The sequence below is a fragment of the Rhipicephalus sanguineus genome, chromosome 2 (assembly GCF_013339695.2).
Source record: "Rhipicephalus sanguineus isolate Rsan-2018 chromosome 2, BIME_Rsan_1.4, whole genome shotgun sequence".
NCBI lineage: Eukaryota > Metazoa > Arthropoda > Arachnida > Ixodida > Ixodidae > Rhipicephalus > Rhipicephalus sanguineus.
This window is the reverse complement of record NC_051177.1, coordinates 4,286,238-4,311,046: the sequence shown is the minus strand read 5'-3', so window position 1 is coordinate 4,311,046 and position 24,809 is coordinate 4,286,238. Positions and strand designations below refer to the sequence as shown.

The window sequence follows — 24,809 nt, the reverse complement described above, 5'->3', positions numbered from 1 at the left end:
TGATAGGAAGCCGTGCCAACAAGCTCAAGTGGGAGCCCTTTTAAAGAACACATGCACCAATGTGCATGCCTTGTCCATTTTGCATGCTGCCCTCTTTGAAACCAAACTAGCCTAACAGAGCCCATACCAATGGACCAAGTGAACTCACCTGACAGGCTGTACCAGAGGGCATCTCCATCTGGGTCTGAGGCATGCACAATGGCCACAAGGTGGTTTACAGGGTCGGTCTCCAGCGTTGGTGAGACTTCTACATCGTGGACCACTGGTGCACTTCCTACGGTCACCGGACGCGAGACCACATAAAGCTGCACATGTGCACTTGCAGGCCAGCTTCCAGAGTCAAATGCTTGCACCTTCAGAACACAAGAGAGCAGGACATTTTTTTTTTACATATAGTACTGCCACGCTGCAGTGCAGCCAAATGATCAAGCCCAAATAAAATTATTGTGCATACTACACAATAAGAATATACCAGTGCAAATATTTCACTTTATATAAACACGCTACTTTAGAGAACACTTGATGTGTCAAATGACGCAATTTCCGATTTCTCTTTTGCATTGCCACAACACGTTTTGGATGTTCATATTGGTGAAAGCAGTTGAGCATGTAAGCCAGCCAACCACCACAGAACAACAAATCAGCCTCCCTCGGGAAAAATACTAGACACAATCACCACACACTAATGGCATTTTCGGCTGAGCCACACTGGCACCGTGGCGGTGGAAGTGAAGTTGCATCAAACACGGCCCGAGTTTCAGGCCCCCGCTATGGGCCAAACAAACGTGTGAACCACCAAACTCGTATCTGTGACAGCGGTGTCGTCTCCGAGAGACGCATAGCAGTCAAAATTCAGCAATTAGCAACGACTGATTCATAGAGAGAATAAGAGTGCAAACGACAGAAAACCAGATGATTAGAAACGCTTGCGAGACGCTGTGTGTCCAGTGTGTGCTAGTCTGTTCTCCAGGCACTTGCACTGCATGAGTTTTGCACAAAATTGACAAAGGTTACGGCAGTTCTTGCATCATCTTCACTGTCCGGTGAAATCCCGACTGCAAAAGTAGCCTTTGGTGAGCACAGCGAACAATGAACAGCACACACCAGATGTCTTCTCTCCAGTCCGGCCATGTTCTGTCGCAGTGCCAGCTGTAAATTACACCTGCACTGATGGGATGTCCCCGCATCACCTGCCAGCATGCGCTGAACAACAGGATTGCATCACGCTCCACCGTCAATCTCCACGGTGGCGTGCACTTATATCGTGGCCACCCCAGCCGAACGTACGACACCACGCGAGTGCACAGAAAACGCCACCAGTGCGGTCAGCTGAAGATGCCATAAGATGTACTACCAACTAGCATGACTAGTACCCTTGTGATTTTTCATTGCTGCTATTAAAATTTGGAACTTTGCGTAATGTTCAGTTAAGCATAATTTCTCAGAAAAATATACACTTCTAATTAGGGCTGCTAAAGTATGCAGCTTAGAGTTTAGGAAAAGTGCCCCCCCCTCTGTCTGTTCAAACTCATCATGAAGGCCCCAGCCAATGTGCCATTCCGTAAAACTGCCCCATAGAATGTTCTCCCATTACAAGAATATGAAAACATTTCAACTTCACAACAAACACTCAGTAGTTGTACATTTATTGGCTTGTGTAACATAATCACCTCAGTGCATCATAATTGTCATCTGTCACCACTGTGCCATGCCTCGAATCGAGCCACAAGCAACCCAGAGAACACTCTAGATCTGCACCAGGTGGGGCACTGCCACTCTGCTTTGCCTTTTGCCATGGTGTGTCTTTATGACCTCGGTTTCACACTTTCACAAATAAGAACTGAGACTTACGTGTATGCTACTTCTTTTATGTCTTCCAAGGCCACTGTGTGGATCCTTGATGTCTGTTGTGCCACCAGGGGATCGTTTTTATCATCTTCTTTGTTGCCTCAGTTTCACGCTTTCACACTTCACTTTCACTTCTGTGAATGCTACTTTCTTTATAACACCCCCAGGCGACTCCTCGAAAGTCTTCCTTGTTGTTGTTCTCCTCTAAGCATAGCGCATACCCAATCCAGGGGATCAGCCGAGTAGTGGGTGCATTTTTTCCAATATTTTCTGTGGTGCATCTTTCGTAGAAGCTATAGTTAGCTAATATATTGACACGAAGTATCAATTGGTATCAATTAGAACAAACGGTATAGGGGATGTTATTTGTAGTAATTATGATGTAAATGTGAAGAAAGTAAAGCGGACAAAAAGATAACTTGCCGCTGGCAAAGATCGACCCTGCGACCTTCAAATAACGCGTCCGATGCTCTACCAACTGAGCTACAGCGGCAGTCATCCAACCGTCCACTTTTATGGGGTATATATGTGCATCTTAAACGTAGGAGTGTTAGTCAGCGCCGATCGCAGCCATGACGGCGAGTGTGGAGCATTCTTTTTCTGCCTGCTGATGTCACGAATCACATGACCTTTTTTCACGAACTAGCAGCGGACCAATAATCCCTCGCATACTAGCTGAACGAGACCCTCGCTATGAATGAATGAAAGGGGAATTTTAAGGGCTCATTTTTTGTTTGCTAGACACAGACATAACATTAATCACAAGTGCACACAACAGCACATGTCGTGTGCACTTCTTCCGTCCTTTGTGTGAGCGCTGCACAATCCTAAGCATGAGGGATCATTGGTCAACTGCCAGGTCGTCAAAGAAGATCACATGCTTCGTGATGCCGACAGGCAGAAAAAGAGTGTTCCAGACTCGCCCTCATGGCTACTAGTGGACATACGTCGGACAGACTGAAAGATGCATTAATGAGAGGGTAAAAGAACATCACAATAAAGTGCAAAAAGCTACAGATGGTCACTTGGCTCTTCACTGTAAAGAGTGTGGTTGCGTGCTGTATTTTGACAACACACGCGTTTTATATCGTGACAGGGATTTGTTAACCCGTTGATTGTGGAAGCAGCTGAAATGACACGTGATGACTTTGAGTGTGTAAGCGTACCATCTATCTCGCTCACGCGGAAAGAAGTTTGTTTTTTGGATGGTGTGGTTGATTACAATGGATGAGTATTGTATGGCACGACATGTGGGCTTCTTTGTTTCTCTTTCTTTTTTCTGTTCTGGCGTTTTGCAATAAATGCTTAGTTGAAGTTAAGCGCTTGTGTCTCTTCTTTCGTGTCCTTTGTAAAAGTTGTGCGCTTCCTACCAACATGGATCCACACCAACTGGCCCGATATAATTGTTTATTGAGTGACCATGCAAATTGTGGCCATGGAGCCACAAGGCATGGTTGGTATTTTGTATCCATGTGTTTTTTGTTTTGTTTTTACCTCACATCAGCTTTTCACCACGCACCCTTTTCATGAGGCATATGAGGCTTGCATTTAAGAGCACAGCGTAAGCCCTATACCTCCCATGCATTTTTTATCATTTTGAGGAACCATTTTCTCAGTGACTAAAAGTGGTATCTACATAATGCATATATAATTTTCTTTCAGATTTCTCTTTTTTTTTAATTGCACCAGATTTATTAAAATCTGACTAATATTAGAATTTAGGCAAACGTTTTACCACTAGGACCTAAATTTTTTAGTTAATCTGCATCTTTCAAAATTTGTAACACAAAAACTGTGAAGTGCATAATTTCAATTATGGTACAGTAGCTGTATACACTTCTGCAGAATACAAGGAAAAATAATCAACTGGTTATCTTGGAATACACAGAAAATAATGGTACAGTCGAACCCGGGTATATCGAACTCGCCAAAAAACGTTTATTAGTTCGATATATGGCATAATTCGATATAGGCCCGCTATAAGATTTTGACACAAAGGCACATAACAATAAGAAAAGTACTTTATTAATATGGTGGCTTACTTGCGTGCCCTACTTTGGAACAAAATAGTCCTGGATTTTCTTCTGTGTCAACGACTTCGCTGCCTGCAACAGCACACACGCCTCCACGTTGTCCAACGAGTCGGAGCAGCTGAGGCTGCAACCTTCCACATTCACGCAATAGCGCCGGACCAACGCAAGTGCACTAATCACTTCGGAGGATGTAGGCAATGGGCCATCGTCAATTTCCTTATTGTTGTCGCTTTGGCTCGTGGTCGGCACGACGTCTGCAACGTAGTCCTCATCTTGTAGCTCACCCATGATGGCGACATCATCGTCCGCACTGACGAACTCGTCGAATGTCGATCCGTCGATAGCTCCCGGGAACTCTGCCAGCTCGCTCCAAACTTCGGCGGAAACACCTGCGGTGTTTTCGGTGCTGTCATCGGAATTTGGGGTGTCATCACCAGGCATGCGGAAGCCGGCACGCCTAAAGCAGTTCTGGATCGTCTCCTTCGTGACATCTGCCCACGATCTACTCAACATAGAAAGAGCTCCGAGCAAGTCGATCTTAAGCTCCCTGCCGACACGAAGGTTCACAGAGCACCAACAGGCAACACCACCAGCATGGACCACGCTGAATGAGGACTCGAGGAAAACAGGCAGCAGCAGGCACGCAAGCATAAAGGAAGAAAAAATGGCGCTCACTTGTACCGCCTCCGCGCCTCGGAGAAAGCACCACAGCCTCTGATTGGCTGTAAGCGCTGCGAGCGGGCCAGGATCATTTCTTGCAGGGGGGTGTTCGCCCGTGCACAACCGGGTCTAAACCACTTTTTCTAGGGTGGCGCCGGCAGTTTTCCCCGCCACCGCGAGGGAAAGCCAACTTGCTGGGGCACTTTTGAGGCACATGGAGTTTGATATATCGGTTGTCGTTGCTATTTTCGTTCGATGTAACAGTAACTTTTGCTATATATTCTCAATGTAAATTTACCATGTTTAGAAATTGTTCGATATACGGGATAATTTGATATAAACGGGTTCGATATAGTCGGGCTCGACTGTACCTGTGCTGTAAAGGGCCTTATGTAGAGGGCGCTACTAATCATACTGACATCACTAACAACTTATCTATGTTATCTGTCTGTGTTGATATGTTGGCTGTGCATAAAAAGATGCACAATAAAGTGACACAGGCATTCGCCTGCCCGGAAAGTCGGTTGTACGATTACTCCATGGCATCAGAAGTGGCCGTGCTCCTACTACAACAGTAGAAGGGGGCATGCCAGCAGGTATGTGCTGCGGACAACAGTCGCTGGAGCGGTCGAAGACGCAACTAAAGCGAAGAAGAATCACCCGCAAAACGAAAACGTCACCTTCAGTCTCAGGGGGTGAGTGTCATTTCTGTAGCCACTCGAGAACGAAATGCTCGGCCCGATGCGCTCTCTGTAACAAGTGCCAAAAGAAGGGCCACTTTGCGCAGTTTGTCGTTCCTCCGTGTCGGCTACAGGACAGAACGAGGTTGAATCAGTCTGCCTGCCCCGGGCCAAGTGCGTTGACGTTGAAGTCAACGGGTCGCTGCTCAAGTTCACAGTTGATAGCGGCGCTGAACTTTCTGTCATACCGAGCACATTCTCTGGAATACTGGCAAAACTTGACCCTCAAGAACTTGACCTCAAACTTGACCTCAAAACTTGACCCTCATGGGCCCCGGAGGACAGCCGCTAGTTGTTTTGGGTACCTTCTGGCCCACCTTGAGATGGAGAAGCCGGACGACAGAGCAGAAAATGTACGTGGTACGTTCACAAATGGTGCCTCTGCTAGGCTTTCCAGCCATTCAAGCTCTGCAAGTTGTCAAGTTTGTGGACGGCATGACTGGGGGTGAGTCATGCAAGACTGTAGGCATTGCTTCAGACCTGTTCAAAGGACTCGGCATGCTGGACAAACCATACGAGATCCGCATCAAACCAGGTGCCGCCCCATTCTTCTTAAAGGGGTTGTGAAATGTTTTCCGAAAATTTTCAACCACGCCTGTATTCGGAATCCTGGCCGTCCATTAATACTATACCTTGACTTGTTTCGTCATCTGGGTTCATGTGATAACTATAAAATCACAATTACGATTTCCCAGCTCACGCTCCCCTCAACTGTACAGCTGACGTCACTTTAAGTCAGCCAATGAAAAGTCTCTGTTGTCGACAAAACATGGCGACGCAGCGATGTTTGCCGAGCCATAGTTGGCCCAGATTTGTAGCATCATACCATCTCGATTGTGACGCCAGCAGCTTGTGAAAGCGAACGTTGTTTCCACTTTGATAAGTTGTACGGCACTGTCTGACGATGCACACTGTTGGCATGGCGAGGACTAAGCCACCGAAAACATGCCGTAAAACACAACCTAACGCAACCAGAAAGAAACAACTGGGACGCTGCCCCATGCAAGCAAAGGCAAGAATACACACATGACAGAGCCCGGATGTACTTGAAAGTGGAAGCAAGCAGATCAAGTGCTGTACTTGCACAGTATACAACTCAGAGCGCAAAAGTTGCTGTGTTATTTGTTCCTTTTCTAGGTTCCTATAAATCTGTTATTTTAGAGCAAAAGAAAGCTAACGCTGTGTTTATAACTTCCCTTAGCGTGACGTCACACGTTAGTGCCTACGGCGGCCGGTAGTGTTGCATAGTTGCTTAGGAGCCCAAGAAAACTGCGATTTCAAACGGGCGTCATTAATTATAGACTGAATATAGCGCCGTCGGAATCGGCATGCCTAATCCTTGTTGAAGCAGGAAAATTTACAACTGGGCAGCTTCATTTTCTTTTCACTTTCAGAAGCATGCTGAGAAGGATACCTTTCCCGTTGTGTCCGGTCGTAAAATCTGAGCTTGACAGGATGGAAGCGCAGGGCACAATTAGGCGGATCATGAAGCCGACGCGACGGTGTGCCGGTCTGGTGGTGGTGCAAAAGAACTCTGGCAGCTACCGTCTGTGTGTGGACTTGACGAAGCTGAACAAGTACTGAGAAGAATTGATGCATTCCTTTCGGCCTCGTACCATTATCGATTGGAACAAGCTCGATTCCAATGTATTTGTCACTACAACTTTTCCCAGATATTTCGACGTGGTTCTAATAGGAAAGATCTTCAGTGTAGTGAATTAAGACATCCTCGAGTTTAGAAGTCATCTCTGCAAGGCTCCTTATCCTCCCACAATAATCAACGTTTGTCCTCCTTGCAGTGACTCAATTTTTGTACCCGAATTTCATGAGGCTGTTCGCTCCTTAACCGAGTCTTATCGACATTTTCCGATACTGCTTTTTGGGGACTTTAATTTTCCGGCAATATCTTGGACTAACCTAGCATGTGTGGCTTCCAAAAACAGTACAGAGAGCGATTTCGTCAATTCATGCTTAAGTTTTGGACTAACACAACTCGTCGATAAACCTATGTGCCACGCTGATAATTCCCTCAATATTCTTGACCTTTTCTTACTTCTGAGCCTGACAAAGTATCTCAGATAACATTTTTGCCAGGGCTGAGTGACCACTCGGTAATCCATGCACTCTACTCCTGTCCCATCCAACAAAAATAACTAAAACAATAACACTATACGATAAAGGCAATTACTCCGTTATAAACTCGGAGCTCGAGCAATTTGCTGCTTTCCTTCTAAGTGACCTTTCAAAGCGTTCTGTCGAAGCAAAGTGGCTACCCTTCAAAAACAAAATACTAGATCTATTCGCTAAACATGTGCCCTAAATTACTGTAACTGAGAAAAAATCATCCCCGTAATTCAATGTCACATCAAAACGACTAAACAATAAAAAGAAAAGGCTCTTTCAATCAGCAAAGCGGTGCAATAACGCATGCGCATGGAACAGCTACTACGCAACAGAAAAAGAATTCGAAAGACTTGCTAACAAAGAAAAGCTTTCTTTTTTTTCACAGGCATTGCCAACTATGTTAAGAAATAACCCAAAATAGTTCTGGAACACAATTAACCCCACTAGCTCCCAACCATTAGCACTGTGTGACAATCAAAACCGTCCAATTCCCGATCACGAGGCCACCGAACAGCTTAACAGCTTTTTCTCTTCCCCGTTTACCATTGAACCTGTCGATAACTTACCTCCATTTCCATATATCGACCATACCGTGATGTTTGACATCACATTTTGCCTAAACGGCATTGCAAAGCTAATTGAATCATTAAAACTCACAACTTCATGTGGCACCGACGGCATCAACGCAAAAATGCTCAAAAACACGAAACCAACAATACTTTGCCACATTTTTCAACAGTCACAATCATCTGGAGTGGTGCCAGAAGACTGGAGAGTGGGCAAGATTGTTCCGGTCCCTAAAAAAGGTCCTTCATCTCTGTGTAGCAGTTATCGCCCCATTTCACTTACTGGTGTTTGTTCAAAACTAACGGAACATGTGATCTACTCTAACACTGTCAAATTCTTAGTCAGCAATAACTTTTTTCATTCCAGTCAGCACAGCTCTCGCTCTGGATTGTCATGTGACACACAAATAGCTTTATTTTATCACGATATTAGTTCCCCCTTGACGCTCTCTTCTTAGACTTTGGAAAAGCATTCGACAAAGTTCCACATGAATGGCTACTCCTAAAACTTTCTCGACTAAATGTTAACAGAAATGTATTTAATTGGATTCGCAGTTTTCTCACTAATCGCCAACAGTTTGTGTATGCTAACTCCCATTCGTCTAGCAGTTCCTCCGTAATTTCTGGTGTGCCGCAAGGTACAGTACTCGGACCCTTACTTTTTCTCATTTATATTGATGACCTCCCAGCTAATATCTCTTCTAACATTCGCTCCTTTGTAGATGACTGCATCGTATACCGTCCCATAACAAACAGCACAGATCTTAATATTCTTCAAGATGACCTCAACCTTATTAAATCTTGGTGTGATAAGTGGTTAATGTCTCCAAACATTAAAAAAATTCATTGGTATCTTTTCATTGCAGGCCTCATCACCAGCCAGCAGAATACAGTCGAACCCGTTTATAACGAACTCAAAAGTGTCGCGAAAAGTGGTCGCTATATCAGTAGTTCATTGTATATGGACTCGCCTTTAAAAACGTGCACTCAGCGGCCAAGCCGGTTTTTTTTTTCTGTGCACTTTTATTAAAGTGCTAACAACCCCTCCGGAGACAAGCTAAGCCTTTTCGCGTCGTAAAGCGACGCCCGCTACGTGCTCACAAGTGAATTACCTGCCTTTCAATGAACTGACACCGTTTCACCGAAGCGCGGTACTGCCACGCGGAGCCAATCATCCCTGGCTAGTTGCGTGCAGCGCGTCGCCTACTCGGCTCGCACAGTCACTGCCGAGCCACTTGTGTGCGCTTGTATGTGCCGTATGTGCGCGCTTGTACGTTCTTCGTGCCTGCTTCACTCCGGACCGTGCACGGGTGTGGCGAGTAGCCTGTTCGTTCAACGCGGCGAAAACAAGCATTTTGCAAGCAGCGCGCACTCTACGTCTCCGCGATGCTCTCGCGGCCCTGCACGACGATGCACAGCGCACTTGAGTTGTCACCTAGTCAAACACGCAGTATAGACTCACTGTCAGTGCATCGACGTTTTTCGGTGACCGCCCCACGCAACAACAGCGAACTACTTTCATTTCTACAAAGCGACGCGCACTTTAAAGCGGTCTCGCACGACACGGCGGCGGCGAACTTGCGAACGGCAGCATGGCGCGCTCGTACCGCCATCACTCCGCACAGTGTACGGCGTATGCCACACGTGCAGATGTGATGGAAAGTTATCGCGGTTATCACTTCGTTCATTTATGCCTTCTTGCGTTCCAGAGCATTGTTTGGTTCATCGTAGGCAGTCGTAGCTGCGGAGAACGGCGTCGGGAAAGGTTACCATGCGAAAGCTGAGCGCGAGGCTTCATACTGCCTCCTTTTTTTTTTAGATGCGAAGTATCTCTTGCTCGGGGGTATGTAATGCGGCGTGGTCATCCGCACGCAGCGTTGTGGTCTGCACTCACACTACGCATGCGCGACTCTCCTCCTTCCCTCTCTCCAACAGCTGCGCATTACTCTCTCCACTTCTCTACCAGCACCTGCTTGCGCTTCTCCTGCGTTCTCGCTTCTGCTCTCACAGCGCATACGCTACTCTCCTCCCCTAGTCTCCTCTCCTTCAAATGGCAAAGCGCTGCGCGCGTTCAGTCCAGCGCTTGCCTCGGTTGGCTCCTCTGGAATGCGGGCTTGACATGCCGAAATTCTCTCCTGCATAGCGCCACGATGAGGGCCAGCGCATGCACGTCCCCTCTCTCTCCTCTCCTACACTGCCTCTCTCTCGCACGCCTGTCGACGTTCCCCACATGCCCTGTGAGAATTAACGGCCAGGCTAGAGGGAACACACGACGCGCGTAGTGTTCCTCTTCGCGTTCCTCGACGCGAGGTCGGTAGCATGCCCAGCGAACACCAACGGAACACGATCGTGCAAGTGCTCCGGCTTCGCATCGCCTCATGGTCCCCTTTAGCGGGAGATGGTGTAATTTTTTTTTCCTCACTGCCATTCTGCCACTGAAGAAAAAGGCTGGAAAGTCAGCGACCTCGCTCGCAGCGTCCGAAATCTGCGTGCAGTGCTCGCCGATCGGGGATATCTTAGTCACGAGTAAACTGGAGCGGGCCACGCGCAAGCGCGGCCCCCTCTCACGCTTTACAAGGCCTGTTTTAACTTTTTTTCGCTTCGTATGCGCCATATTTTTACCGCGACTGTGTCTGAAGTGTTCGTTGTAAAAGTAGGAGGCTTTGAAAAATGTTTGCTATATGTGGACGCAGCTTCAATGGTTAGCATTGGAAAATCGTAAGTGCACCCAAATATGGTCGTTATAACCGATAGATCGGTTATACGTGGGATCGTTATAAGTGGGTTTGACTGTATACGATTTCTGGCTCTGCAATTTCATCCGCTGAATTTTACAAATATCTTGGCGTAATATTTTAAAGTAATATTTCCTGGTCAGCCCACGTAACTAACATAGTCAACTCCGCAAATCGCACTTTAGGTTTTCTATGCAGGCACTTAAGACTTGCACCCCCATCAGTTAAACTAATATCCTATACTATGTTTGTTCGTCCTAAATTATAATGTGCATGCTCTGTTTGGGATCCTCACCAATCTAACCTATTAACATTTTAGAATCAATTCAAAACTGTGCTGCTCTTTTTATCTACTGAGTGTTCCTATAATTTCAGTGTTTCAGAACTTAAAACTCAGTGGTCACCTTACTAACCTAGAATTAGGACATCATATATCCCGACTATGCCTTTTTCACAAATTTTATCATGCTCCTATCGAAGTTCCAGCCATCCTGCCAGTCCATCGCTTATCAAGCCGCACAAACCACTCAAGAGCAGTGTACCCTCTGCCACCGACATCTTCGCTCCTTTTTTGTAAAAACCACACGGGACTGGAACCATCTGCCTGCAACTGCCGTGCGCCACTCTAACCCACATCAATTCAAGGCTGCTCTCGAATCACTTCTTCACTGCAATTAATACCCATCCCTCATGTAATACCCCAGCTGTGGCCCTTGAGGTATCGAAAATAAATAAATGAAAATGTCACGAGTAAAGGGGCACAAGGCGCATGCCGAAAGGCGGAATGTGGCAATGGTGTGCGGGGCACGGAAATTCCCCGATGGTGTGCACTGATCCGCGCACACCATTGGCCGGGGAAGGGCGCGTGCCATGAGACCCGAGCTGAGGTTAGGGGAGAACGTTTGGGCGTATTGGTTATTCATCAATCATCAGCAACCACAGTGCAATAAAGAACACGGGACAAGGAAGTGACCAGGACAAGCACTCACTATCAACAAAGGTTTCTATTGAAGAAACAGAACATATGTAAGCACCCTTTGAAGCTGCAATAATGAAATGAAAGAAGGTGTCTATGCCAAGAATTCATGCTCTTTCACAGATAAAAGGACAGACGGAATGCTGACACATCTGTTACCTGCCCTGGCTATCTCTGACGCCTCTACGATTTCTCTGGTCGTTTTGTCACGGTGCCGAAACAGAACAACTGTGAGAAGTACGAACCGCTGGGCAAGTTGGTAACTCATCTTAATGCTGTGGTGCGCAAAAGAACGAAAACACGAAGGAAGGCAAACAAAACACGGCGCAAACTATCAAATGAAAATTTATTGAAACACCAAACATATATATACGCGGTTAGATGACCCCGTGTTAAAGACACGTGTACACATAGCGATTGTCTCACTGACACGCTTCCAGAAAAGTTATCTCCGCAGCAAGTAGTGTGACGGAGGGCTTCGCGACACATGCATCACCAGCTTTGTTAATCAGATAAGCTTCCTCAATTTCACGCGCGACCCTATCTTTTAACCTCGATTCCGAATTGTGGTGCGCAGCCACATTCTCTGCAGTGCAAGGAAAGGTTAGAGCATGGCTGTCCCTTTAGTGAAGCTTTATGATCCATCGGCCTGTTATTAATACAACGCCCGGTCTGTCCTACATAACGCTTCCCGCACTAAAGCGGAATGTCGTACACAACACCCGTGGCGCATTCAACTTCTTTAGCCCTGTGCTTTACCTTGCAAACGGCCCTGTCTGGCTCCCCGCCCCTTCCTGTCTACAGACACGCAAATGCTGCCTAAACGGTAGCCAGCCCAAAATAAAACATTGCATCCGTACCTTGCTACCACTTTCTTTAAACGATGTGAAATGCCGTGTATGTACGGGATGCTGGCGACAGGTAGTTTCTTTGAACCCGTACCATGCTCAGAACTTCTTGCCTTCACTTTCAAGTCCTGCAGGACCCTTTCCGCCAGCCTCACCAAATGATTCTGAGGAAACTTGGATGACTTGAGTCTGTCAAGTTGCCTCTCGAGGCTCTTTTTCATACTGTGCTGACAAGATTTCTTGAGCGCAGCCTTCAAACACAACGTCGCGACAGCATTCTTTAAGACTTTCGAGTGCCCAGACCGAAAATCAAGCACTGGTTTCTCGCTTCTTGGAGCATACATCCAACAAGTATGACACCTTTGGAAGAACAACTTGTGGGGATTCGAGGCACGCCCGTAGCCTTTGCGCGGGAATTTGCCGTCTGCTAACCCATTTTCTCCCCATTCCCTCCTGCGGCGGCAATGTGGCGCCATCTTGCGCCATGCGCCGCCGGGTTCTCGTGGTGGCGCTGTACGCGATCTCGGAATTCGCGAGATCCGGTGCACGCTGGGACGGCTCTCGCTCTCTCTCTCCTGGGCCAGCTGAACGGTGAGGTCACGTTTTCCTTGCGCTCCGACGTCCCCTTTGGGAATCGCCGGACTGTAGCCTGCCTGGGTGCCTTGGCATCCTTGGTGGGCGCGTGTTTACCGTTGCGCTAGCTTTCTGTTCCGTACACTAAGCCAAAGGCGGTGCCAAGTGTTCGTGCGTGGTTGTACCACGCTGAGCCGCACTTGCCGGAGGCCCACGTGTGCGGAGATTTGCCCTAACTCCCGCGACCAGGCCAAGTGGTCATCGCGAGAGTGCGCAGCATAGCCGCTCAGGACCATTTCCCGAGCGGCGTGTCAAAGCTCGCCATTGCGACCTGCGACGTGCTTCGCGGAACCCCTTTGTGTATTCCGTCCGCCTGCGGGGGCCCTTTGCTCCCCGCATCCCGGGAGCGGACGTTGTGCTTCGTTGGGGTACCGCCGAAAGGCAAATAAAGTGTTTGTGTGTTGTATCTGGTCGAACACTGTGTTTCTATCGCGCGGCGTTCGGCGCCCTCGTTAGCTGAACGCGCGCGGAGCGGTGCACGTACGTAAGCAGGCAACGGCACACGCGGCCCTGTGGCTCACTAAGCCTGAACCCGCGGTGGTCTCTACTCCGGTGAGTTTTGAGGCTACCACAAACTTCAGATCCAAAAACTGAATGCTGTTATCTTCAGGGAGCTCAAAGGTGAATCGCAGACCTGCACCAACATCCTTGAAAATTTTTAGTACATTGACGCGCGAGTTCACACATTTAGAATTTACCAGTACTAGATAATCGTCCACATAGCAAAACATTTTAACAACAATACCATCCAGGGCCGATTCGAGGTCGCGGTCAACCGAGCTTAAGAAAATTTCACTTAATATGGGTGCGACACTCGAACCGATACAAACACTTGACCTCTGGGTGTACACATCTCCTTTCCACCCGATAATAGTTGATGTCAAATACACAATGACGACAATGACGTCGAAACTCAAAAGCTTGTTAGGTGCCAAAAACACAACCTTTACCCCAGAACGCAGTGGTTGTTATTCAATGAATACTATTGAATCGGAAATGTAAAGCGCCACAACACAGAAGTCTCACCCTGAGCTCATGGGTGTCCCCAGGGAGTAGCTGCACATGTGCATGAAGCAGGCCTGTGATGGGGTTGATGGAGAACTGAGCCGGACTGACCAGTGAGTAGGTGAGATTCACATCATCAGGGTCCACAGCCAGCACCTGCATTGTTCAACATCTTATACAACTGTCTAAGCAAGCAACAGCAGTGAGATAGGAAGACCCACTAGGATAAAAAGATATCAATCAATTTTATAGCTTTTAAACATGGCAGAAAAGATATGTCGCAGTATTAGAGAAGCGAGTTGGGCTAGTTGGTGCGTATTAACTGCGGACATATCTACTAGCGCGAAAAACACACAAAGGACGAGGTAAAGACGGCAGACAGGAGGCAGCGCTAATCTGCCGTCTTTACCTCGTCCTTTGTGTTTTTCGCGCTAGTAGATATGTCCGCAAGATATGTCGCATTTTACAATTCTTGCAACATTGGCGAATCTTGAAACTGACAGGAAGTATCACCAAAACCGGTGTGATGCAAAAATTTCCTCTCTGATTGAATTTTTACAGTGATGCTGTAAATGGCTAGGTTCTGGCACAGCCCTCCGCGGATGGAACGCCGCATAGAACAGAAGTGCATCTGCGGACAAGAACGCCGAATCGAACAACAATTTTACTTCCGTGTTTTCTTATCCGACCGTACATTCGGCAGTGGGCAAGGAGCCATTTTGTCCCCTTTTCTGTTCAACCTCTCGATGAAGTCCCTACCCCCGAAACTCGACACAATACTGTATGACATACTGCCGCTAGTAAAAAACACACACACAGAAGAGAGACGAACAGGACGACAAAGACCTGCAGGTGACCCACAAGCTCAAAAAGGTGGCAGGCAGGTATGATGTCCCTCTTGTTTTTTCTGCCCCTGTGAAGCTGTCTCAGCTCTGCCCTCTGCTGAGGGAGGCTGCGGTGTGAAACACGCTTCGGCTTACACTAAATGCGAGACAGGCGTTGTATACCAGATCCCCCTGACGTGCGGCAGGTATTATGTTGGGCAGACTGGCCGCTGTACAAACGTACGAGCCAGGGAACATGACAGAAATCTAAGAAAAGAAAATGAACTTGCGCATCTTCCTGCACACTGCAAGATCTGCAAATGCAAACCATGATTTCATGAGGTGACGATCCTGGGTAAGAGCAGGTATCAGACAGCCCGTGAGTTATTAGAAGGGTTTTATATCAATAAATTAGGTGATGAATGTATAAGTGACACGTCCATACAGCTGCGGTCTTCTGAGATTAGATTGTTTGAGAGGTGGGTAGGCTAGGCAGTGTTGTTGGCTATTCTGCGCATGTGTGTGTCACATGTATATATCCCTATGTTTCATGCCTGAAATAAATCAGCTGGAAGAGCCGCCCTTTTGTCGTCCTGTTCATCTCTCTTCTGTGTGTGTTTTTTACTAGCGGCAGTATGTCATACAGCAAGCAATACCCACTAAGCCAAGAAGAAGTTCTCCTCGACACTATACCCAACCTGCAATACACCCTCTATGCAGACATCACAATTTGGACGACTGTGGGATCTGATGGTCAAATCGAAGAGACCTTTTAAAGGGCTAGGGACACAACTGTCCAGCACTTGACTGATGCGGGCTTAGAGTGTTCACAGAGCAAATTGGAGCTACTAATACTCCAAACTCCAGACCGACACAGAATTAAGACTCTACTCCACTCCCCAGTATTAACGTGTATGTAAACGACACGCCAATACCACAGGCGGGCTGCATGAGAGTACTCGGACTCATTGTGTAAACAAATCACCATAACAACATTACACTGGACCGCCTCACTGTAACAGTGAACCAGACGGCCCATCTCATATCTCGAGTGAGCGCGCACAACCGAGGAATGGAGGAGAAGGAATTACTCTAGATAACCCAGGCCTTTGTGTGTTGTGCTCAGCCTGAGCAGGCCCAACTAGACCCCCTTAAATGCTAAGCGTATAAGGTGGCACTGGGGCTTCCCCGAAAAACCTCTACGGAGCGCTTCCTACTCCTGGCCTACATAATGCCTTAGAAGAACTTCCCGAAGCGCATCACACAACGCAAATCCATCGATTACAAGGAAGCAGGACGGGTTGTTGAATACTTGATATCGAGGTATCTCCAACGGGTCACAATCCTGCCATCATCCCTGCCCAGTATCAGAAAAATATTCCTCATAAAGCCACTGCCAAAGAACATGATGGCCAACCACCACGACGGCAGAAGGAAAGCGAGGGCCAAATCCTTGCACATACCCAACCCCGAAGTGGCGTACGTTGATGACGCCAAAAACCGAGACTTAACCAATGCATACACAATAAGCGCGATCAGTCTCCGTGGCAACAACATAGATTCACTCTGAGTAAGAACGGCTGGTTCCGTCTGTGGCTTAACACGACAGAAGCCAAGGAAGCGGCCATAGCCCGGGCAGCAGCCGCACCCGGATTCACCAGTATACTAAGCGACTCAAAGGCAGCTATTTCCCACTTGGCACGAGGCATTGTAGCCCCCACAATGCTGCGTTGACTCTACCCCACACCAATGCTGACTAACTGCACGGCTAGTGGCATCCTAGTAGAGTGAACGAAAGGACAGTTACACACATATGGGTTATTCCGCACCAAACGTCCCAGCCATTTCAGTGACCATCTCAAATGTTATTGAAAAAAATCATGCTGATTTATCGGTGGCTTGTTGGGCAAGTTGGTACACAGTTCTTGGTAAGGGAATGCCAGCAGCACCAAAAGAAAGCAGATGAAACCGACACAGGAACAGGAAGGATCAACTGATTTATTGCATTGAAAACAGTGAACTGCTAGAATATTTTGGAGAGGAAGAATCTTTTTGGTCCCATGGGAGCCTTCTGAATTTCGCAGTATATTGTCCGAGCGATGTTTGGCAGAAAATTTATTCTGAGTATATCGTTTCTCACTTCAATCCGAAATTTGGTTTATATATTTAGCAAAGGCGTTTGTGCAAGGTGTTTAAAGGGCTCATGAACCACCCCTCGGGCTTGGCGTGAAAAACACCCTGGCATGAGTCAGACCCTTCCCAGGAATATATAGCCGAAAGAATTTTTCGAAAAGCTAAAGTACAAGCGGAGACATAGCGATCGCTATACACCTCATCACAACAGACCTTCATAGTGAAGAGGATTTTGGTCTGTTGTAAAGGGAGTATGTAAAACCCAAGTACTGTTACAGCAGACTTTTATGTAAACGCTGAATGGGTCTGTTGTAACCGGGGAGAATTACGAGTCACATACATGGTCTTATTTTTAACGGGGGACCAAAAAAAAATTCGATTTTTGGAAAATCGCATTTTCAGTTTCTGTAGCCCATTTTCTATCCAATTCCAAAATATCTTCACTGAAAACTACGTAGAAGTGCTATAAAAAATTTTTTGCGTCTGCCGACTTGGCGAAAATTGAGGAAATAGCAAAAAAAATTAAAAAACAGCGTTTTTCAAAATTATAGCTCGGCAACGGCGCAACCGGGCGCCACCATTTTGGGCCCGCCGTAAAGAGCATTTCTCCGTGTTCAAGTTCTCCGTTTCAGCTAGCTCCATTCAGTAACAAGCGTACAAAAAGCACATGCTTGAAGTTCAATTCAAGGCCTCTGTCTTGAAGTTCAATTCAAGGCCTCTGACTTGAAGTTCAATTCAAGGCCTCTGATTGGCTGCTTCTGCCGTGATGCTCACTTCGGGATCATTGTCTGCTGCTTGTCTCGCGAGGTCGTGGCTGTCAAAAATTGCACTACTTAGTGACGCATTCACACTCGCTCTGTGTTCACAGGTCGACGATAATTTAGAACGCTTTAGTTTGGCAGCTGCAAGCGGGAGCTCAATCATCAGATTACGATAGCGCACCACACTCGTCGCGAACATCGCAGACGTGCGACTGTAATAGCGTTGACTCGTTGGACCCACTGTTAGAGGTTCTTCTTATCAGCACTTCGGAGCTTATGACGAAGACCACCGCGGGACAACTCTCTGTACTCGCAATCGAGCATGACGTACTCTGAAACATTGGGAACCGCGGCCACGCACATCGCAACCGAGCTTTCTACTCGATGTCGTGGCTAGGCCTAACTCCGCTCACGGTGCCGATGTGCGAGACAAATCCAAACTTTGCGGGCAAGAACATCGCGCTAGGGGACATTCGAAAGCGAAAAAGCCGCAATGTCCTTCGTCGCAAGCAACGAATCGCATCGCCCGCTGGCTCCTCAGAACCGCGGATGGGCATTTTGCACATCGGCAGCGGACCCCCCGGCCAAGCTCACCGCGCAGCGACCGCTCAGAGAAGCGGTGGCAGCGGCTAGCAATTTCACGCGTCAGCGTCCCAAAACGCCGATTTTTTGTCGCTACAGCTAGGCATAGCTGGGAGATTCCACGTAAGATCGAACAAACGATGGCTGGTCAACCTCTTAAATTTATTTCAAAATTTTATATATTATTGCCTGATGAGTGGAAAGAAGAGATCCGCAATTTGTTTTCCTGCCAAAAATTTTTTCGAAGCACAGGAAATCGATAATGACGAAGAGGTGGAGTGGAGCGCTCATTCGCTCTGCTGTTTTGGCCAACTTTCGTTATGAATTGCACAAAATATATTAAAGTTAGGTAGCTGAAATTTCTTTAACTAAATATATGCATGTTTTTGCTTCTGCTCAGGTATTTTTAGTTTTTATGTGCAGTGTAGATGTTTTTATAAAAAACCTCAAAATTGGCCCAGGAAACGTTACTTTCTTTACTTTGAAGGTCTTTATTTCAAAAAGCCTTGTAGCAGAGTGAAAAAAATTCCGCATTACATTCTTCGCATGCTTATCTACCAACTGCTGAATTTTATATTTATATAGCTTTTCAGTGAAGAGATATGATTGGGCTAAGTTCAAGAAAACACCGAACAATGGAAACTTCTGACGACAATTAAAAAAAAAATTTTTTATATTTCTTAAACTTTGTCCACTTATTCTCCTCCACATCAGCTTTCACAATAATTGAAAGTATGTTGCATAATGTCGTTGCACTAGTAGTTACGGCCCCTCCAATGAGACCCTTAGGCTAGGATTGGCAATTCCGACTTCTTGCACAGCAAGTGTATAAAATGCAGGCAGGATTGAATTTCTTTTTATTAAAAGGACAGCAGTACCGAAAAAGGTGTCGGCGGCACCGAAGACGTTAATTTTGAAATTATTTGGTCACTGCAGCGGCTACGAGCGCGGGGCTACCGAGCAGGCGCGCGCGCACCCGAGATGCTCGTTGTAAGAGACGGCGCAGTGAGAGCTCGTTTTCGCGTCCTCAGACCAATTGAGTTCGAAAGAGCAACACCTCTCGGGTGACGTGGAAAGCTGTTTCTGTTTCTAGAGGGTTACGTGTTTAACAGCTGATAAAGAAGGTTGTTTTGTGATTTTGCCTGATGGCATGTTTGGTAAAAAATCCTGTGAAGTCATGGAAAAGAATTTCAAGAAAGTTAACGTAAAGCCGGCAAAAGAAAAATTGTGTGCCATCGAGCTATTTTCCTCCTTGAATTTGGAAAAGCTTTGCAATTCTGTCAAAAAAGCAAAGGGGCTTCATCTTGAAGTGTTTTTTTCTTGTAAAACGCATAAGCCTGGTGAGCCGTTCCGAGCCATTGTAACTGAAAGGAACACTTGGCAGCAACAAGTAGCATGCTTTATCCAAAAACAGCTTTCCACGTTGAAAATCTCTGACCCGTTGGTAATCGGTAATTCTGAAGCGGTTGTGAAATACCTGAGAGAACAAAGCCCAAAAGGATGTGGGGCCTTCAGTATTGACGTACAGGATTTATTTTACTCCATTCCGCACCCAGAGTTGTTAAGAAGTGTAAAACAGTGCATTTGTGAAGAAAATGATGAAATCAAATTTAGAAATGAATGGGGAATTCCCGTGGAAAGTTTTACAGAAATACTGATGCTTTATTTGAATTCTACTTATGTTGAGTGGAATGAAGCAATGTATGTGCAAAAATCCGGCATCTGTATAGGTTCAAAGGTAGCCCCCTTACTCAGTGATATTTTTCTGGCACGAGTGGACCGAAAAATTTATCATGCCGTTCAAGGCATGGCAAAAAGAATTTTCCGCTTTGTTGATGATTTTTTTATTATATTTGATGGGGCTGACTATGGGTACAATGCTGTGAATATACTGAAAGTATTTCGTGAATGTGGCCTGGGACTCAAGTTCACCCATGAGATAGCAAAAGACAAACAACTGCAGTTTTTAGACCTTTCACTAAGAATTTTGCCTAGCCACATGTGCTGGATGTACAGCCCTAGATCGGAAAAGCCCCTGCTCCAGTACAAGTCGGGGCATTCAAAGATTGTAAAAAAATGGAATAGCAGTGTCTTGCCTTCGAGGGGCCATGGTGAAGTCTTGCTATCATGCAATGAAAGAGAGCTTCTCAAAACAAGTAGCATGGCTATCCTCAGTAGGCTTCCCGGAACAGGCTATCATCAGATCTGTTGATACAGTTGTAAGGATAGTGAAGGGCGTGCAGGCATCAGCTTCAAGGAAGCGCTTCAGTAAAGATAAAAGGCACTGTGCGGTTTTGCCATATGTTCATAAGTTTTCTCACGGGTTAAAAAAAGTTGGCGGAAGGTATGGCATTGAAGTTGTTTTCAGCGCCCCCATTAAGGCGCAACATTTGTGCCAGGCCGTTGCAAAAAAGTTCAAAGTGGGGGAAATAAATGTAGCTGTGGCTTAAAGGAAGAATCGAAGTTGACAAAATGCCGAAAAGCGGTGGTATATCGGATACCCTTAACCTGTGGAAGTATGTACATAGGACAGACTGGCCGCTGTATCAACACACGGCTTAAAGAGCATGCCAACTCACCGGGGAAAGAAACATTTTCACACTTGTCTGATCATTGTAAAACATGCCATTGTGAACCCGTTTTTCATGATACAGATATCTTGTTTGCAGATGAAGACAAACTAACACGTGAAGTTACGGAAGCCTTTTATATCAATAGGTGTGCAAAGAAATGCATCAGTCATTCTTCGGTGGCTCTAACAGATGAGGAGTTAGCTTTTTTTAAATCCTGTTTAGCCCTTCTGACAGTGTGTCACATGACTTGCGCCGCACATGCTCTATGCTGGTTTTTGGGTATTCATATGTATCGTTCCTTTCAAAAATAATCAGTTGAGAGTTAGCGCTCGTGTGTCTCTTTCTTGTCCTTGTCTTTTGTGCACGCTAAAAAAGTTTAAATACGGTACTACAGTTCCACAACAAAACCAAAGTACATAAAACGGAAAAATTAAAAAGAAGTACGTAGTCGTGCAAGTTCTCAGCTCACTGAATTAAAAAGAAGTACGTAGTCGTGCGAGTTCTCAGCTCACTGAAGCTGCGCGAGTTTCGGAGGCTGTACCATAGAGAGCTGTACTCAGTGAAATCGGCGTAAGAAGGCGATAGGTGTGCGACGGGTTCGGCGGTTCAGGTCGGCTTTGGCCGCTACGCCAGCCACGCTGTGATTCAGCCAGTTGGGCTAGTCGCCATTTGCATTCGTTCGGTTGCTGCACGCTACAGTGTTCTAGAAGTCCGCGCCTTTGTTATCTTCGCCTGCAGTATGCCGGCTAAACGGAAAAGTTACACGGCGAAGTTTAAGCTTACTGCTGTGAAGTATGCAGAGGACTACGGGAACCGGGCAGCGGGCTGTCATTTCGACGTCATCGAGAAGATGGTCCGCACATGGCGACAGCCAACTGCGAAGCTTCAGGCCATGAAGAGTGACAAGAAAGCTGACCGTGGCAAGAAATAAACGATGGCCAGACCTTGAGGGACGTCTGCACTCATGGATACTGGAGCAGCATGCCCAAGGTTGGGCGATGTCAACAGTGCAGCTGCGTCTCAAAGCTAAGGAGATGGGCGCCGTTGATTTTGTCTGGCAATGAGGGCCCGCACAAGCATGTGCCAGAATCTGTCAGCAGATTTCAAGGACAAGCTTGAAAGATTGCAGGCTTTCGTTAAGAAAGCCATTCAAGACGATGGCATCGGCAACAGCCATAAATAAATATGGACGAGGTGCCACTTACGTATGACATCCCAATGGAAAGGAGTGTGGCACCAAAAGGTGACAAGACCGTCACCATCAAAACTACCGGCCACGAAAAAGCGCACTTCACGGTTGTGCTGGCATGTTGCGCCGACGGGCAAAAACTTCCACCAATGATTATATTCAAGCGAAAGACGATGCCGAAAGAGTCTTTCCCGCCTGGCGTCGTCATAGAAAGAAACGTGAAAAGCTAGATGGACGAAGAGATGATGGGCAAGTGCCTCGAAAAATGCTTTCCTAAGCGACCGGACGGTTTCTTTCATGCGAGAAAGGGCCTCCTGGTCTTGCATAGCATGCGGGCGCATATAACGGAGCTCACTTTGAAGCGCATCAAGGCAAAAAACTGCACCACTGCGGTTATCCCAGGCGAAATCACAAAAAAAAATGCTTCAGCCGTTGGACATCTCAGTGAACCGCAGTTTCAAGACTATTCTGCGGCACCTGTGGGAGTCTTGGATGTCCGACGGCGAGCATAGCTATACTGCAACCGGACGCATGAGGCATGCTTCGTTTTGCGAGGTCGCAAAGTGGGTGCGCGAAGCCTGGTGTGCGGTGTCACAGGCCACCGTAACTGCAGGGTTCCGCAAGGCAGGCCTGGTAGCATCCTCAACCCCTGACCTCGATGACGACAGCAGCAGCAGCAATTCCGAAGAGGAAGCAGAGGAAGTCCCAACGTCGCTGCCGCCAGAGCTCAGTGAACTATTCCAAAGCGCGTCGGAGGACGAGGACTTTGAGGGCTTCGAGGAATAACATGTTTTTCCTGCAGTCATGCGGAACGTTTCAGTGGGTGTGCATTATTTTTTCTCACAAGTTTGGTGTAGTATAAGTTTTCTTACGGAGTAGCGCTCAGAAACATAAGTACGGCATCTTACAATGCTCGCTCAACCGCACATTATGAAGTTTCTTTGCGGAAAGTGAGTGAATGTAGGTGCATCTTATACACCGGTGCGTCTTATAAAACTTGCGAAAACTGGGGGTGCGTCTCATACAAAGGTGTGTCTTATACACCGCAAAATACGGTATATCGTACGATCTATTCCTGCAACATGTAAAGAGCTGTTATGACGCTGCCTTCCCACTTCAATACTATAAACAGTGATGCTACCGAGGACTTCTGATTGGGAGCAATTTTTGGAGCAGCAAAATTTCCGTTTTGGAGCACTTTGGAGCAGCAAAATTTTCATCTTGGAGCACTTTGGAGCAGATAATTTTGCATCTGGGAGCACTTTGGAGCAGCGAATTTTACATCCTGGAGTGCAATAGAGAAGCATATTGCATTAACATTCAAGCACCTCAGTATTATTATGGGGCTTTTATGAGGGCTAGAAATATTTCGATTCATTGCAAATCTCATGGAAAAAATCATCTCAGGAGCATAGGCGTGCGCACAGGGAGGGCAGGTGGGGCGCCCCCCCCCCCCCCCCCCATAATCACCTAAGAGGGGGGGGGTGCAAAATCTGCCCCGTACATTGACCCTTGCAATAGCAATTATATGGACACTCTCGGCGGATTTTTGCCATCGCCGTTGCTGTAATTTTCCGTATAAAGTCCAAATTAATAACATCACCACGCGCATTCTAGCCGCGGGTAAAAGCTCGCGAGCGCTGGCGACGAACGCGGCTGAAGCGGAGATTAAACTAGCCGGCCGTCTGTCTCCGCCGCACGGACAGCGCATGAGATAACATCTTCCCGCGTGCGGGCCTGCCGTCGACCGCTCATCAAACAGAGAGGAAACGCCCCGCCCGTCTTTCGTAAGGAGCATGAAGGGACGCCAGGGGAGCGGAAGGGGGGGAGGGGACCGCATCTCTCGAAGGGCGCAGTCGCTTGCGCGCGCTATCTCAAGGCATAAGGAGACGACTCGTAAACTCGTAAACTTGCTGTGCTCTCAACGCTTACTTTGCGTTTAGAGAACTCAGAGCAAGAAAACGCTTCGGTTCCTGGAGGGGCCATATTCCCTTAAACCAGCGTTTTGTTGAGTTACGCGAGATTGGATCCAAAAGAGTTAGCTGCTAGTCTTACTTCGTTTCACAATACAATTTTTTGGTATTGCATTCATTGCTTCACTCTTAAGCGAAACTGAGTTTTTTTAACCGTTAGCTATTGACCCCCGAAAGCGAGGGGCGGACGTGTAACATGGCGTAGCCGCTTTACTGTGGGCCGTCAGTGACGGGCTCGCTACTGACAGCTGCGCATTTGCGGCTGCTCCGACCAGGAGATATGATTTTACTAATGAGATGACATTTTTAAAAAAGCAAGCAAAAAATTCGAATTGGAACCTTAGCACGTGAGCTCGAAAGGGCAGGGCCTTTTAGGTGGTATTTACCGCACAGTGATTACAAACTCAGATGTGCTGGTGGAAGGAATTACGAAAAGGCTCTTCTGGATGAAGATCCATGGATAAAATATATCTGAGGAAAAGTGTCAACGCGTTCCCACCGTTCGCGTGCCCTTCCATAAACGCGAAACAAGGAAAATTCGATATTGTTCCATATATCTACAGCTAGCGATCCCAGATTTCATTCCGCGATTTCATTCCGCGAGGC

At 47.0% G+C, this 24,809-nt stretch overlaps 1 protein-coding gene across 1 annotated transcript in view; it reads right to left on the bottom strand.

Moving 5' to 3' along the window:
* LOC119382356 (fat-like cadherin-related tumor suppressor homolog) overlaps positions 1-24,809 on the bottom strand; it is a 912,235-nt gene that overhangs the window by 825,967 nt on the left and 61,459 nt on the right. Inside the window, 2 exon segments of the mRNA XM_049412132.1 lie at positions 149-353; positions 14,190-14,324. Coding sequence (XP_049268089.1) covers positions 149-353; positions 14,190-14,324 — 340 coding nt within the window.